At 36.6% G+C, this 13,838-nt stretch overlaps 2 protein-coding genes across 2 annotated transcripts in view; one reads left to right on the top strand and one right to left on the bottom strand.

The window, feature by feature from the left end:
* The window catches only part of LOC110445626 (serine incorporator 5-like), a 42,180-nt gene extending 41,014 nt beyond the window's left edge, over nucleotides 1–1,166 (bottom strand). The window contains exon 1 of the mRNA XM_021490322.1: nucleotides 999–1,166. Within this exon, the coding sequence (XP_021345997.1) occupies nucleotides 999–1,022 (24 nt within the window). The 5' untranslated portion in view covers nucleotides 1,023–1,166. The remainder of the gene's footprint in view (nucleotides 1–998) is intronic.
* Nucleotides 1,167–1,368: 202 nt separating this feature from the next.
* On the top strand, nucleotides 1,369–13,250 carry LOC110445625 (serine/threonine-protein kinase RIO2-like). The gene is made up of 10 exons (XM_021490319.1): nucleotides 1,369–1,509; nucleotides 3,792–3,936; nucleotides 4,289–4,402; nucleotides 5,785–5,839; nucleotides 6,533–6,653; nucleotides 7,427–7,515; nucleotides 8,843–9,034; nucleotides 10,464–10,556; nucleotides 10,817–10,889; nucleotides 12,469–13,250. Exons 1-10 carry the CDS (start codon nucleotides 1,444–1,446, stop codon nucleotides 13,111–13,113), a joined length of 1,593 nt encoding a protein of 530 aa, XP_021345994.1. The 5' UTR covers nucleotides 1,369–1,443; the 3' UTR covers nucleotides 13,114–13,250.
* The last annotated feature ends 588 nt before the right edge of the window (nucleotides 13,251–13,838 follow it).

Raw genomic sequence — 13,838 nt, 5'->3', positions numbered from 1 at the left:
CTTCTGATCAATCAGCATGTTGTCTGCCTTCACAGTATACAGATATAAAGATCCAAGACTGTTAGTCACTACTTTTCTACCGTGTCATTTGACTTATTATATTTCCTTTGATAAATATTATGAAAGCTCATAGTATTTATGTATATTTAAGGATAAATGCTATCTTACATATTTAATATTTTTGCGTTTAAGTAAGAGTTCTCCCCCTTCAAATCTTATCTCATTAGAACAGATTAGTCATGCAGTACCTCAAAAGTGATTTTTTAAAGGTATTAATCCGCCATAGCCGACAAATCGGTAGGTCTTGTTTTCCTTATTTCGTTGTGTATATTTGATTTTATGAAGATCTTTTGGTATCACTGGAAAGGTAATTAAATGTACTTTCTGAAAATATATGATGTCTTTAAAAACAGTTTTGCAAAAATCGTGTGAAGCAATTATATGCAAAGTGATCCGCTACTGCCGTAACAACTGTACCAATTAAACAAGTCACAAAATTACCCACTAGTTTTAAACAGTAAAACACACACACACAAAAAGTAAAAACATGTAAGCTGTTCAGCCCCAAGTTGCCTATAATCCAATACTGAAATAAAATTTCCGATTTTTATATAGGAAAGTGAAAGTACAGATAAATAAGTTGCGGTCAACCAAACTAAATACAAATCATAATTCTCGAGACATTCTGATTGAAAGTCGAGCCCGAGGGTGTCCAATGGTTGTATTGTAATCCGGTGGGGTCTAATCACTTACAAAACAAATATATGTATTGGTGGGATAGCTTTATTGCTAAACAGCGATAACCTACCAAACAGCTTATTGTCTAATTCACCAGCAAACATACAATACATCGTAAAATCAAAAGCACGTTGGCACTGTGTATTGTACACAAGTCAATGTGGAATCCGCCACACCTTGGAATAGCTTTTCAAATGACGCGGCAATCGAATATAAACATAAACAAATGACGACTATCAAAATAAAAGTATTAAGTTTACCTGAGCAGTACAACACCCTCCCATTTTGTTTAAATCCGTCTACTTTTCGTTAGAAATTCTTCCTCCGTACATTGTGAAGCTCTCTCTTCGAAGGCGAACGCATCAGCTGTCAAACGATCATAACAGGAGAGATGTGTGACCTTTCAACTGACCCAATTCAAAAAGGAATCAGATTACACAAAATAAAGGACTAAAGATAGTGTACCTACATTTAAAGTTAATATTTAGATGTTTGTTTCACTAAAACTATAATTTAGGATTTAAAACAATTAAAACAAAACAAATTTCCTAAACTTTTATCGAGTAGTCTTTCCTTTTTTACGAAACAGTGGCTTAAGCGGAAATCTATTCGTGGTACATCTTGTTTTTTAACCACGCTCGAGGGTTCCCGAAGGAGTTCATTTCCAACACGTGCATGAATTGTCAGATAGTTTAAAAACATAAAATGGGTAAACTAAATGTAACTATTTTAAGATATTTAACCAAAGAAGACTTCAGAGTTTTAACTTCTGTAAGTATTTATGGTTTGTTTAGTGTTGGTAGTCTGTTGCATGGCTCCATGTCATACATTAACTTGCAGTTTCACTGTCACTGTCACACTACTGTTGCAGTTGTTTGTGCAATGTCAGTTTGTCATGTATCGTCTTAATCTCAGTGCACGGATATATCAGGCTAAATATCTGTCAAAACGTATCAGGTTAAATATCTGTCAAAATGTATCTGGCTAAATATCTGTCAAAATGTATCTGGCTAGATATCTGTCAAAAGGTCAAAAATCAGGAGTTGGGACCAGATCTGCTGAGAGTAAACTCTGGCCACGGGTTCACAAATGTCTGAAATCACAGCACTTTCTTAGTGTGAAAAATAATAACATCTAAGTGTGAACGACAATAATATATGAGTGTGAAAAAATAATAACATCTAATTGTGACAATCTGATTAAAATCATATGTTACTTGGCTTCGTTAACTCCGTACTACGCCTGAACATCTGAGTGTGCCGCGGTCAGGGTCACGTTCAGGTGACCTTTATATTTATAAATACTCATTAGATTTTGACCAATCAGAGACCCTCTTTAAAAAGGGCGCTCGGAGTTGTAACAAATATGTCGGACATTGATGAGAATGATGCGAAAGTTCTGAAGTTATTCGAGATTGATCGTCTGAAACCCGAACAGAAAAAGATATTCAAAGCTTTATTAGAGAAAAAAGACTGTATGGCGGTGTTGCCTACGCAATTATTACCCAATGGGTACGTTTTCCTTGGCGTCGTAGAAACGTCAGTTGCGCCGCCATATTTGTTTCGGAAAACTAATCTGTTCGATACCCCTCGCTATTTATCTATCAACCATGATATTCCGATTCGCTGGCAAACTTTTGCCAGCGCGCCTCTGATTGGTTCATCTAAAGGTCACTTGAACGTGACCCTGACCGCGGCACATTCAGATGTTCAGGCGGAGCCATGTAACAGATGATTTCAATCAGATTGTAATTGTGAAAGACAATATTATCTGAGTGAAATATATAATAACACCTCAGTATGTTTATGTGTGCTGTGACCCATATCAGTATAGCATATGTGTATTTCAGACATTTGTATCAAATCCCTGTGCTCTGGCTGTATACATTGTACATGCATACATGTATACCTGGGTATATTGATCGACCAACATTAGTAAAAGAACATTAGCTTTGATCTACATCTTTCACTCTTCTATTTGATGGAGAAAGACAGAAAGAGTATGTATGTAAAAGATGTGCATTGATTAGGTTGCCTTAAAAGGGTCACTCAGCTGTAGGGAATTTCCCTTAAGCTTAGCAGTAGGGTATCGGGTACTCCTATAACATAAGAGGCAGCTGTTTGGCCTTTTTTCTATCGGATATGATTTTGCCAACTGCGACGCGGCGCCTAGCTGTCAAAAGTATCGTGCCGTGTAAACCTCTAGCATTGTTGTGGTAGGGTATCAGGCTGGAGAGCCAAGGGTTGCAGGGTCGAGCCCCAGCGAAGGCACTCTCTTTATCACTATTCCTGAATTTTCCTACTACATGTGTACATATATATATATATATATATATATATTATGTGTGTGATTGGTGTGTTGCTTAAGCGGGCTCCATAAGTATGGCCAAAAAGAAATTCCATCAAGCGAAAAAAAAAATGTACTTGTAGAAAGTGACTGTTATATTTAAAATGCAAACTGGCCACACTTACTAAATTCCCACCTCCCATCTTTCTAAAATATGTTTGCCATGAAGTTGAGCCTGAACACCACTTGATCTTAGATCTTACATGGTTAGCACTACCCTCATATGGGCAACAATCCTGCATTTTGGTAACAGTAGCAAAAAAAAGGGGCATTATTGTTTTTATCAAAATGGAAAATAAGAGTGGCCGATTTCAGTTTCAAGGTGCCAAGGTCCTCAAGGTCTACAGAAGGATTAATTTTATAAAAGATGATTGTCCTATTCTGAATTCTTGCCTTATTAATTTTTGATATCAAAGTTTGTCTTAAGCATAACATCCTGTCTATTTTATCTACTTCTGTACATTAACGAAACTTGTTTTAAAAGATCAATACACAGAAATAGGATAAGGTTACCTCAGTTTATTGTAAAAAAACCACCAGAACATACATATTTTCATGTCAAAAGTTTTAAACAAAAATGAAGTTTTCATTTTAATGTATTGGGTGCTTGCTTATAATGCTGACAAAGCTTACCTGCAGATAAAAATGGTCACTTTTTGAAGCCTGATCATGTTCTGCGTTGCTTTAATTTGATCATCACATTTTAGGTTGAAATGGGCATGAAAAACCATGAGATTGTCCCATCACCTCTTGTGGCGTCCATAGCACATTTACACGCTGGTGGGTGTCACAAAGTACTGAAAGAGCTGGCGAAGCACAAGTTGGTGTGCTACGAACATGCAGGAAAAAAAGGTTTGTGTTTGCTGAAAGATAACCATTTTTGTTAAATCATATCAGGCCTTTAACTCAATGTGATTTTTGTAAGAATTATTTTAATCAGCATTACAGAATAATGCATCTTAATGCCATGCATTGATTCTTGTTCACCTTTTAAAGTTTGTGTCATTTTATTAACAAAATCCATCAGTCATAAAAGAAATTGTTGGAATTGACCGACAGCAGATTTTCTCAAGAACAAGTTTTGTGGGGTTGGGTATAGACAGAGTAATTTAAACACATGTTGAATAACAGCCAAAATAGATGAATCCAGGACACAAATTTTGTTTCACACAAATGATATCGGACTTACTTGTTCTATTTGCAGAGAATGGCTACAGGTTGACCAATAGTGGTTATGACTACCTAGCTCTGAAGGCTTTAACCAGTCGTGGTGTCATCCACTTTGTTGGTAACCAGATAGGTGTCGGCAAGGAGTCGGGTAACTATATTTTTCATTCCATAGATATCTATTGCAGATACGTTGTTGGCAACTGGCTGACCTGTACAGCTTACTCGCTCAGTCACTGCAAAGTGTATGTGAATTTTGAAATTGAAATCAGAGATGTACATTTCCAAAAGTCTGACACCCAGGGCTAGTAGGTTTTATGTCGGGGTAAGTGAAATGTTTTAGTGTAGCTTGGGCTGGTAGAATTGTGTAAATTCCAACTGTGGGCTAGCTGGTACTAGTCCTACTGGAAAAAGGAATTGTACACACCTGGAAATGATACTGGTACTGTTTGGAAAGAAAAAAATTCATTATGGTAACCAATACATACATTTATCACATTACACTTTTAAATTTATTTGTTTCGTTTCTTTTTAAAATTTCTATTGATATGCATTTAATACATGTTCATTTTATATGATTTACAGAAGAACTTAATTCAGTTCTGAGTACAACAATTTTGTTTCCTAGAAAAACAGAATTTCTAGTATAAAGACAAAGAAATGTCACTGAAAAATAGTTTTGCTTTAGTTCCGGAACTTTAGCATCTGGGTACCAAGTTTCCAACAGAGTAAGAGGGGATATAGTGCTCCGCATTCTTGTAATAATGTGTGTAAGTGCTTTATTGTACGATGACTCCTTTGTCGTATTTCTAGCTTATATTCATTTTAATAAACTTCATACCTACCAGTATTAAGTTTGTGCTTCAGTGTGCTAGGCACAAGGACACTACTATTTTTTTTAAAAGCATTGTCATCACTCTAGTGACTTCATTTCTTGACAGAGAAATGAGTTTGCATTTTAAGGCACTGCATTCAAGGTCAAGGTCATGGTCAGAGTCAATGTTTTGGAAAACAATACTGTAGTGACTTCCACAAAACATAAGACAAGTATTGCTTATGACAATACCTTGAACTGAAAGGTTATTTCAGGGTGCTGCTGTGTTAGGCTCGTGGTGACTCTGTACATGTTTATACCATCTTTATTAAAACAGAATGTCATTTTTTTTTGATTTTGCAAAATCATCATCAAAAGAATATCTATAAAACGTTTTTACTTCATAAAGTGTTTAAAGGTTCATGTATGACAAATCTCAAACAAGCAAGGATGCAATGGGATTTGTATAGTTTGTGATGTCTTGTTTGAGTTAGATTAATGACGTTCTACTGTAGTTTAGGTACAATTGTAGATCCACAGTGGACATAGGTTGAGTATAGGTTTATTGATTACCGTAAAAACCCATGTAATTTGTGCACCTGTGTAATTTGCGCAGGTACTTTTTGAGGCTGAAAATCGGGAAAAACTACGTAAAATGTGTACTAGCTATATGCAGCTTGCATAAAAATGGATTATAAATCTGATTGTGTGTGTTTTAGATATCTACATTGTAGCTGATGAGGAGGATCACCAGTTTGCAATGAAGTTACACAGGTATGTTTAGGTACATCAAAATGATAGATTGATAGCACATGACTGTAGACTCACTGACACCGAACTACTACATAATCGGTAACAAAAGTGTATCATCTGGAGATGTATAGTGCTAAGGTATTTGTTAACACTACTAGACGATATGAAATAAAGTTTGGTTTGATACTTCGCAGTTTGGGATTTTACTTTCTCCTTACCAGTGAATCATAATAGATCTTTGTCTATAAAGATGAAAGTACATTTATTGTGTAAACACTACCTCTGACCCAGTCAAACACATAGTCACCACTCGTTGGAAGCTTTTCTCCTGACATCTTGGGAATTTGCTTTTGCATGATAATAACTTAAACATGGCTACAACACTGCACCCAGTGAACTAAGTAACAGTCAGGAAAAGGCTTTGCACAATTATAATTTTCACATTAATATAAATTGGAATTTTATTTTAAATATTTTTCATACCAATATACTTATAATATTCACAAAATGTTACAAATTTATTTTAACCACAGTTTTCTCGACAGATTGTGAAATGGTTACTTTAATGTACATTTCTAAACTATCCTGTAATATATGACAAGCAGTATGGAGGTGATGAAAATGTAAATTAATTCCTATTGTTTAACCATTTTCTTTAATTTGATAAAGCAGATATCAGTATGATGTTTAATTGTGTTTTTTACTCGTTGTTAGGTTGGGTCGCACATCGTTCCGACAGTTGAAGAACAAAAGGGATTATCACAAACACAGGAAGAATGCTTCTTGGCTCTATCTGTCCAGGCTAGCTGCCATGAAGGAGTTTGCTTATATGAAGGTATGTACGTGTACATGTATGAAGATGATGTGTACGTGTACATGTATGTAGGTGATGTGTATGTGTACATGTATGTAGGTGATGTGTACATGTATGTAGGTGATGTGTACGTGTACATGTATGTAGGTGATGTGTACGTGTACATGTATGTAGGTGATGTGTACGTGTACATGTATGTAGGTGATGTGTACGTGTACATGTATGTAGGTGATGTGTACGTGTACATGTATGTAGGTGATGTGTACGTGTACATGTATGTAGGTGATGTGTACGTGTACATGTATGTAGGTGATGTGTACGTGTACATGTATGTAGGTGATGTGTACGTGTACATGTATGTAGGTGATGTGTACGTGTACATGTATGTAGGTGATGTGTACGTGTACATGTATGTAGGTGATGTGTACGTGTACATGTATGTAGGTGATGTGTACGTGTACATGTATGTAGGTGATGTGTACGTGTACATGTATGTAGGTGATGTGTACGTGTACATGTATGTAGGTGATGTGTACGTGTACATGTATGTAGGTGATGTGTACGTGTACATGTATGTAGGTGATGTGTACGTGTACATGTATGTAGGTGATGTGTACGTGTACATGTATGTAGGTGATGTGTACATGTATGTAGGTGATGTGTACATGTACATGTATGTAGGTGATGTGTACTCGAATCATCCAATCAGAAGTTATTGTTATTTTGATTTTATAAAACAAACGTTACAGCTGTGATAAAATGTATGTAAAATGTCTTACAAATATTGTATGCAGGCGCTGTATGACAGAAATTTTCCTGTTCCCAAGCCAGTAGACTTCAACCGCCACACTGTCATCATGGAGCTGCTGAGTGGACACCCATTGTAAGATCAGTTTACTACTGTACTTTGTGTGAACTTATTGTAAGCCTCATTAATCATGTATTAAACCTCAGTTTAGTTGAGGGAGGAGTTGGTTTGTAATAATTGGTTTGTCAGTGTCATGTGTATCTGTATAGATCTATGTGTTGTTCTGTAGTATAAGGCTGGAGTACAAGATATCTACTGAGCTCCCTCGACAGATTTAGTTCACAGTTACACCATATATTGTATAGTATGGTCATGACACCAAGTTCTACCTCTACACCCAAATTACGTTATGGAGGTCGTTGTTCAAGGTTGAAGAGTCAACTGTTACGCTTGACCGGTTTGGTTTTGTACAAGATGTTACATTAACCCCTCAACAGACTTTATTTATTTTCACACCATTGTATGTTAATATCAATTTCTACACTTAGCGGGTATATCTATGTGAGCCTTCACTCACTTCATTATCATTACCTCAAGTATCAAACTTGGCATGTTGGCCAATGGTTGCCCAATGGAAAAGAACTCTAATGATTTTGGGCATGAACTGTCAAAAATCTAGGTAATTGCTAAGAGAAGTATATTCTTATTAGAATCCCTATCTTCAGAACAAATGATCCTATAAATCACAGACTTGCTGTGTGAGTTGGTGTGGAATAGAGAAAGACAATTATTGATTTGGGGCATTGTCTGTCAAGGTTCAAGGTCACGGTTACGAGAAATAGAATTTCTCTGAATGATTTGCCTGTTTATATTAGGTGCTGCTGAAGAAATAATCGCACAAAGTTGGGAAGAGAAAGAACCCTATTGGTTTAGGTCATTGTTTGTCCCAAGGTCGGGATTGCTGTTACTTAATTTAGAAATAGTACCTTCTTGTCCAGATCCTTCCTTCAGAACATAGAATCACACAAAGCTCCGACTTATATGTGGGTTGATCTAGTTAAAAGAGAAGACCAAGACCATTCTTGATCTGGAGCATAGTCCATCAAAGGACTTCAGAAAAGTTATCGCACAAAGCTCAGACTTCGGTGTTGGTTGCCCTAGAAGAAATAAGACTAGTATGCATTTTCTAGTGTTGTTTGTCAAAGGTTAAGGTCACTCTTTATAAAAATAAATTTGTACAGAACCTAACTTTAAGGTAAAAATGTCCATCTATTAAGGCAATAGCAATCATTTCACAAGCTCATTCTCTTCCTATCGAAAATCATTAATGTTTCAACAACAAACATTGCTCAAGGGTTTTATGATGCCCCTGATGGCTCTATTTCTATATACCGACAGGTTCTCCTTTCTACATAAGCTGTATATCTGACCTTTAAACACGATGACCTTTGTGACCATACAGGTGCCAGGTACGCGAGTTGTCTGACCCAGGCCAGGTGTACAATGACTGCATGGAACTAATTGTCAGATTGGGAAACTGTGGCGTCATCCATGGCGACTTCAACGAGTTCAATCTGATGGTGGATGACAATGGAGGAGTGACTATGTACGATTTTCCTCAGATGATCTCCACTTCCCACTTCAATGCTGAGTGGTGAGTAGTGTCGGTGCTAGCGACGTCAAGAGACTTGAATTGAAAGAAACAGTTACAAATGTCTTCTGTATTTTGCAAGCCAGTGTCGTGATAAAACACAAATAAAAGTTTGTTTTCTGGAGTAACTTTAATGGCAAGGTTAATTTTCACCCCTTAACTGTTGAAAACAATACTGACATATTTATGATTTAGTTTATATATTCTAATCTATTTCAAGCATTGATTTACCAATTTTCACCCTCAATTTATATGTCTGGCCCGTCAATGACAGGTTGTATATTGGTATTTTTCTTTGTGATATGGCTCTCCTACTTTTTTGTGTCTTCAAACTTTTTACAAATATTCCATACCTAGCTTGAAAGACTTCAAATTTCAGAATTTTATGCACATTTTTGTGTCGCCTGCAATGCGAGGTGACATATATATAGGTATTACTTTGTTGGCGTCGTCGTTGTCATCGTCGGTTGCGTCATCCGAAACAAGGTTTCCATGCGATAACTTGAGTTCCCTTGAACTCAAACTTGGTACACATATTGCATACCAATATAGCTCGGACAAGTTTTCATTTCAGAAGTTTACATGCATTTTTGGTGGAGTTATGCCCCTTTTATTGACAAATAAGGGCATTGTGTAGTAATTATAATATATATAAATGCAAGAACTTTTTTTTTTAATCAAATCCTTTCAAATTTTGTATGGTTATGCTAGAAGCAATAATATTCAACATATATTACAGGTTTTGCTGTCAAGTTTCAACTTTCTGCGTTTTGGCATATCACACTTTACGTAAGGCTGTTCATCGTTTTTGCTGTTAATTTTTGCTTGTTTAGGCGATAACTAGAGCCAAAATATTTTTCTGACTAAAAGCACTGAGCAGGTGACACATCAACTCCTGTGGAATTTTTGTTTGTGTATTTTACTGGATGACCCTTTATTTAATTTTCATACCAAATTTGATCTGGAGCATAAGTTCCTTACCATATCACTTGTTTTGTACTATTCACCAAACTTACTTGACATATTGCATCTGTGGATGGCTGAAAGCCACATACTAAAATCAGGTCGCCAGTCCCACTCTAAACAGAGTTAATGCACTTTGTTCATTTTATATCAAAGTTTGTCAGGAGTATAGCTTCCAGGTTGTTAGTATATATCTACATTAACAATTCTTTGTACAGAATAAGGATCCTTCTTAAAATATATTTTTATGCATGGTGAATTAAAATGTGAACCAATGGAGACTCCTTATAGTTGCTACAGAGTTTTTGAAGAAAGGAAGCTATTATTGCAGCACCTTGTCACTGGTACATATATCCATGTATCAATATGCTAGTGTCATAAATACTACAAGTACTAATCTGTGTGATGTAATTTTTTCCCCTACTGTGGTTCTCTTTTGATAATGTTTGTTAATATTATTTTACCATAGGTATTTCAACCGAGATGTCCGCTGCATTCGTGAATTCTTTGTCAGACGGTTTCGCTATGAGAGTGAACTTTACCCCAAGTTTTCAGATATAAGGTGTGTATTTGTGTATACTTGCTGTGTTATGTTTGTGTAGTGTGTACTGCTGATAAATTGTAATGTAAGCTTATGATCAATTGAATGTAACTTTCATCAATAAATTTTACTGTTGCTGTTTTTAGCTTAAGCCATTTTTTAATTCATCACTATTAGAAATAATTCTCATTTTTGAAAAAAAAATGCATAACATTTCAGAACAGAACTTCACTAGTGTCTAGAGATTTTCTAACTTGTATCATTACATTTGTGTGTTATAGACGAGATGATAACCTGGATGTAGAGGTGTCAGCCAGTGGTTTTACTAAGGAAATGGCCAGCACATTTGATGAGGTATGTGTTGCTTACTGCAGTTCCTCTCTGTGAGATCAGTGCAGCATTCTGTATGGTGTATAGTTCAATCGGTGCAGCATTCTGTACAGTGTAAAGTTCAATTGGTGCAGCATTCTGTACAGTGTATAGTTCAATAAGTGCAGCATTCTGTGCAGTGTTTAGTTCAATAGGTGCAGCATTCTGTATGGTGTATAGTTCAATAAGTGCAGCATTCTGTGCAGTGTATAGTTCAATCGGTGCAGCATTCTGTACAGTGTAAAGTTCAATCAGTGCAGCATTCTGTACAGTGTATAGTTCAATAAGTGCAGCATTCTGTGCAGTGTATAGTTCAATCGGTGCAGCATTCTGTACGGTGTATAGTTCAATCAGTGCAGCATTCTGTACAGTGTATAGTTCAATCGGTGCAGCATTCCATACGGTGTATAGTTCAATCAGTGCAGCATTCTGTACGGTGTATAGTTCAATCGGTGCAGCATTCCGTACGGTGTATAGTTCAAGAAGTGCAGCATTCTGTACAGTGTATAGTTCAAGAAGTGCAGCATTCTGTGCAGTGTATAGTTCAAAAGGTGCAGCATTCTGTACAGTGTATAGTTCAAGAAGTGCAGCATTCTGTACAGTGTATAGTTCAATCAGTGCAGCATTCCGTACAGTGTAGAGTTCAATCAGTGCAGCATTCTGTACGGTGTATAGTTCAATAGGTGCAGCATTCTGTACAGTGTATAGTTCAATAAGTGCAGGGTTCTGTGCAGTGTATAGTTCAATCGGTGCAGCATTCTGTACGGTGTATAGTTCAATCAGTGTAGCATTCTGTACGGTGTATAGTTCAATCGGTGCAGCATTCGGTACGGTGTATAGTTCAAGAAGTGCAGCATTCTGTACAGTGTATAGTTCAATAAGTGCAGCATTCTGTATTTTGTATAGTTCAATTGGTTCAGCATTCCGTACAGTGTATAGTTCAATCAGTGCAGCATTCCGTACAGTGTAGAGTTCAATCAGTGCAGCATTCTGTACAGTGTATAGTTCAATCAGTGCAGCATTCTGTACGGTGTATAGTTCAATCAGTGCAGCATTCCGTACGGCGTATAGTTCAATCAGTGCAGCATTCCGTACGGTGTATAGCTCTGTACGGTGTATGGTTCAATCAGTGCAGTATGCCTGCAAGTGACGTTGAAAACTTGAAATGGGGCATTTAAAGAGGGTTAAGTGGCTTGAAACAAATATTTCTGAAATACTTCAAATATGGAATTTTCACATACACCAAACCAAGTTCAGACCATACCTTCTAGCAGGTGAGGATATCTGATACATATACTTACCATTCATTTGACAATGTCTTATCATATGCATGTATTATTTGCTAAGTCATAGCCTGAGGTTAAAGGTACATAATAATATTTCATGACTGTTTTATGGTCTGGGAACACAGCTTTTCAATCAATAGCAGATATTTAACAAAAATAAAATCCTTATTGGTGAGGGACTATGGATTGTCTTGCAATACTTTGCTTTGTTCAATTTTGTTACAATTTTAGTACAAGCTTATGTGATATATGAATTCTGTAATTTCCTTTCTTTTTAGGCTGCTGAAGAGCTGAACATCCTTAAAGGACCGGAGTCTTCAGAGGAGGGAGAAGAAAGGGATGATGAAGATGGAAAAGAAGAAATCGAGGATGAAGATGAGGAAGATGCAAGTGATGAGGAGGAGGGAAGTGATCAGGAACTGGAAACAGAGCCTTCACAGGATAAGAAAACAACTTCTAGTGACAATGTAACAGATCAGTTAGCAGGAGCATGTGCAAACTGTGAGGAGGAACGTCTAACAGACTCAGATAATGTTATAGAAACAAAAGCTGAGCCAACACTTGACAGTGATACTAAGGACAGATTATCAGATAAAGGGTTAAGCGATGAGGAAAATGAACTGATAGGGGATTTAAGTGGTGCTAACAGGGCCTACAAACCTTTCAGAAATGAGGAAAGCATGGAACATACCAACTCCCATTTGACCAACGCACGGCAGCATAGTTCCCTCAGCATGTCAAGTAACACCTCCTGCATGGATCCACAGATGGTCAAGGAGAAGATGAAACGACAGCTCAAACAGCAGCATCATAAGTTGCATGCCCGGCGTATCAGGAAGAAAGGGGAGGCATCCATTGCGACACAGTCAAAACGTAACACAAAACATGACATCAAAGACAGTCTCTCTGCTCAATGGTTCTAAACGTATACAGAGAAATGTATCGACTAGAATTATACATGTTTTTTGATTCATGTAAAATGTAAAGTGATCTAATAATTATTATAATAAATCTAATTATAACCAAGACTCTGCATAGTATATATCATGTTATTACATGGGGTTTCCATATATACTGTATAGATCTCCTAAAATGAATTTCTATGGGAATGGAATCAGTTTGTTTGAAGTTTGTCCATATATCCTTTCTAGATTATTAGTCCATCGTTTTCCATCTTACTACATGTATCTTACAGTTAGATGAGTTTACCATGACCTTTTAGGTACAAACTTAAACAATACACCTGTATTTTCTTTCTGTGAATGATTCACCCATTAGTGGAGTTTCATACCAAATATGAAAACTGGAAGTTGCAGCTGGAAAAACCATTATAATTTGACCTTCAACTTCTTACCCTGGCCTTCACCTTTAGGGTATACAATCCCAAGAGTTTACATGACACATCCAACTGCCTGATAAACATATACCAGTATTTGAAGATGGTCCAGACAATAGTTATGATTTGATCTTTGACACCTTCATTGTATTGATCTTCATGGTACATACCTAATAAGTTAGGCATCATGCTATCTGGTTTACATATAATGTGAAAGAAAAGGTTCTGCCAACATACCGAATTAGTTAGGCATCATGCAGTCTGGTATACATATGGTAATGTGAAGGAAAGGTTCTGCCAACATACCGAATT

The sequence above is a fragment of the Mizuhopecten yessoensis genome, unplaced genomic scaffold (genome assembly GCF_002113885.1).
Source record: "Mizuhopecten yessoensis strain PY_sf001 unplaced genomic scaffold, ASM211388v2 scaffold2329, whole genome shotgun sequence".
Lineage (NCBI taxonomy): Eukaryota > Metazoa > Mollusca > Bivalvia > Pectinida > Pectinidae > Mizuhopecten > Mizuhopecten yessoensis.
The sequence above is the reverse complement of the archived record's forward strand: the minus strand, read 5'-3'. Positions and strand labels throughout refer to the sequence as shown.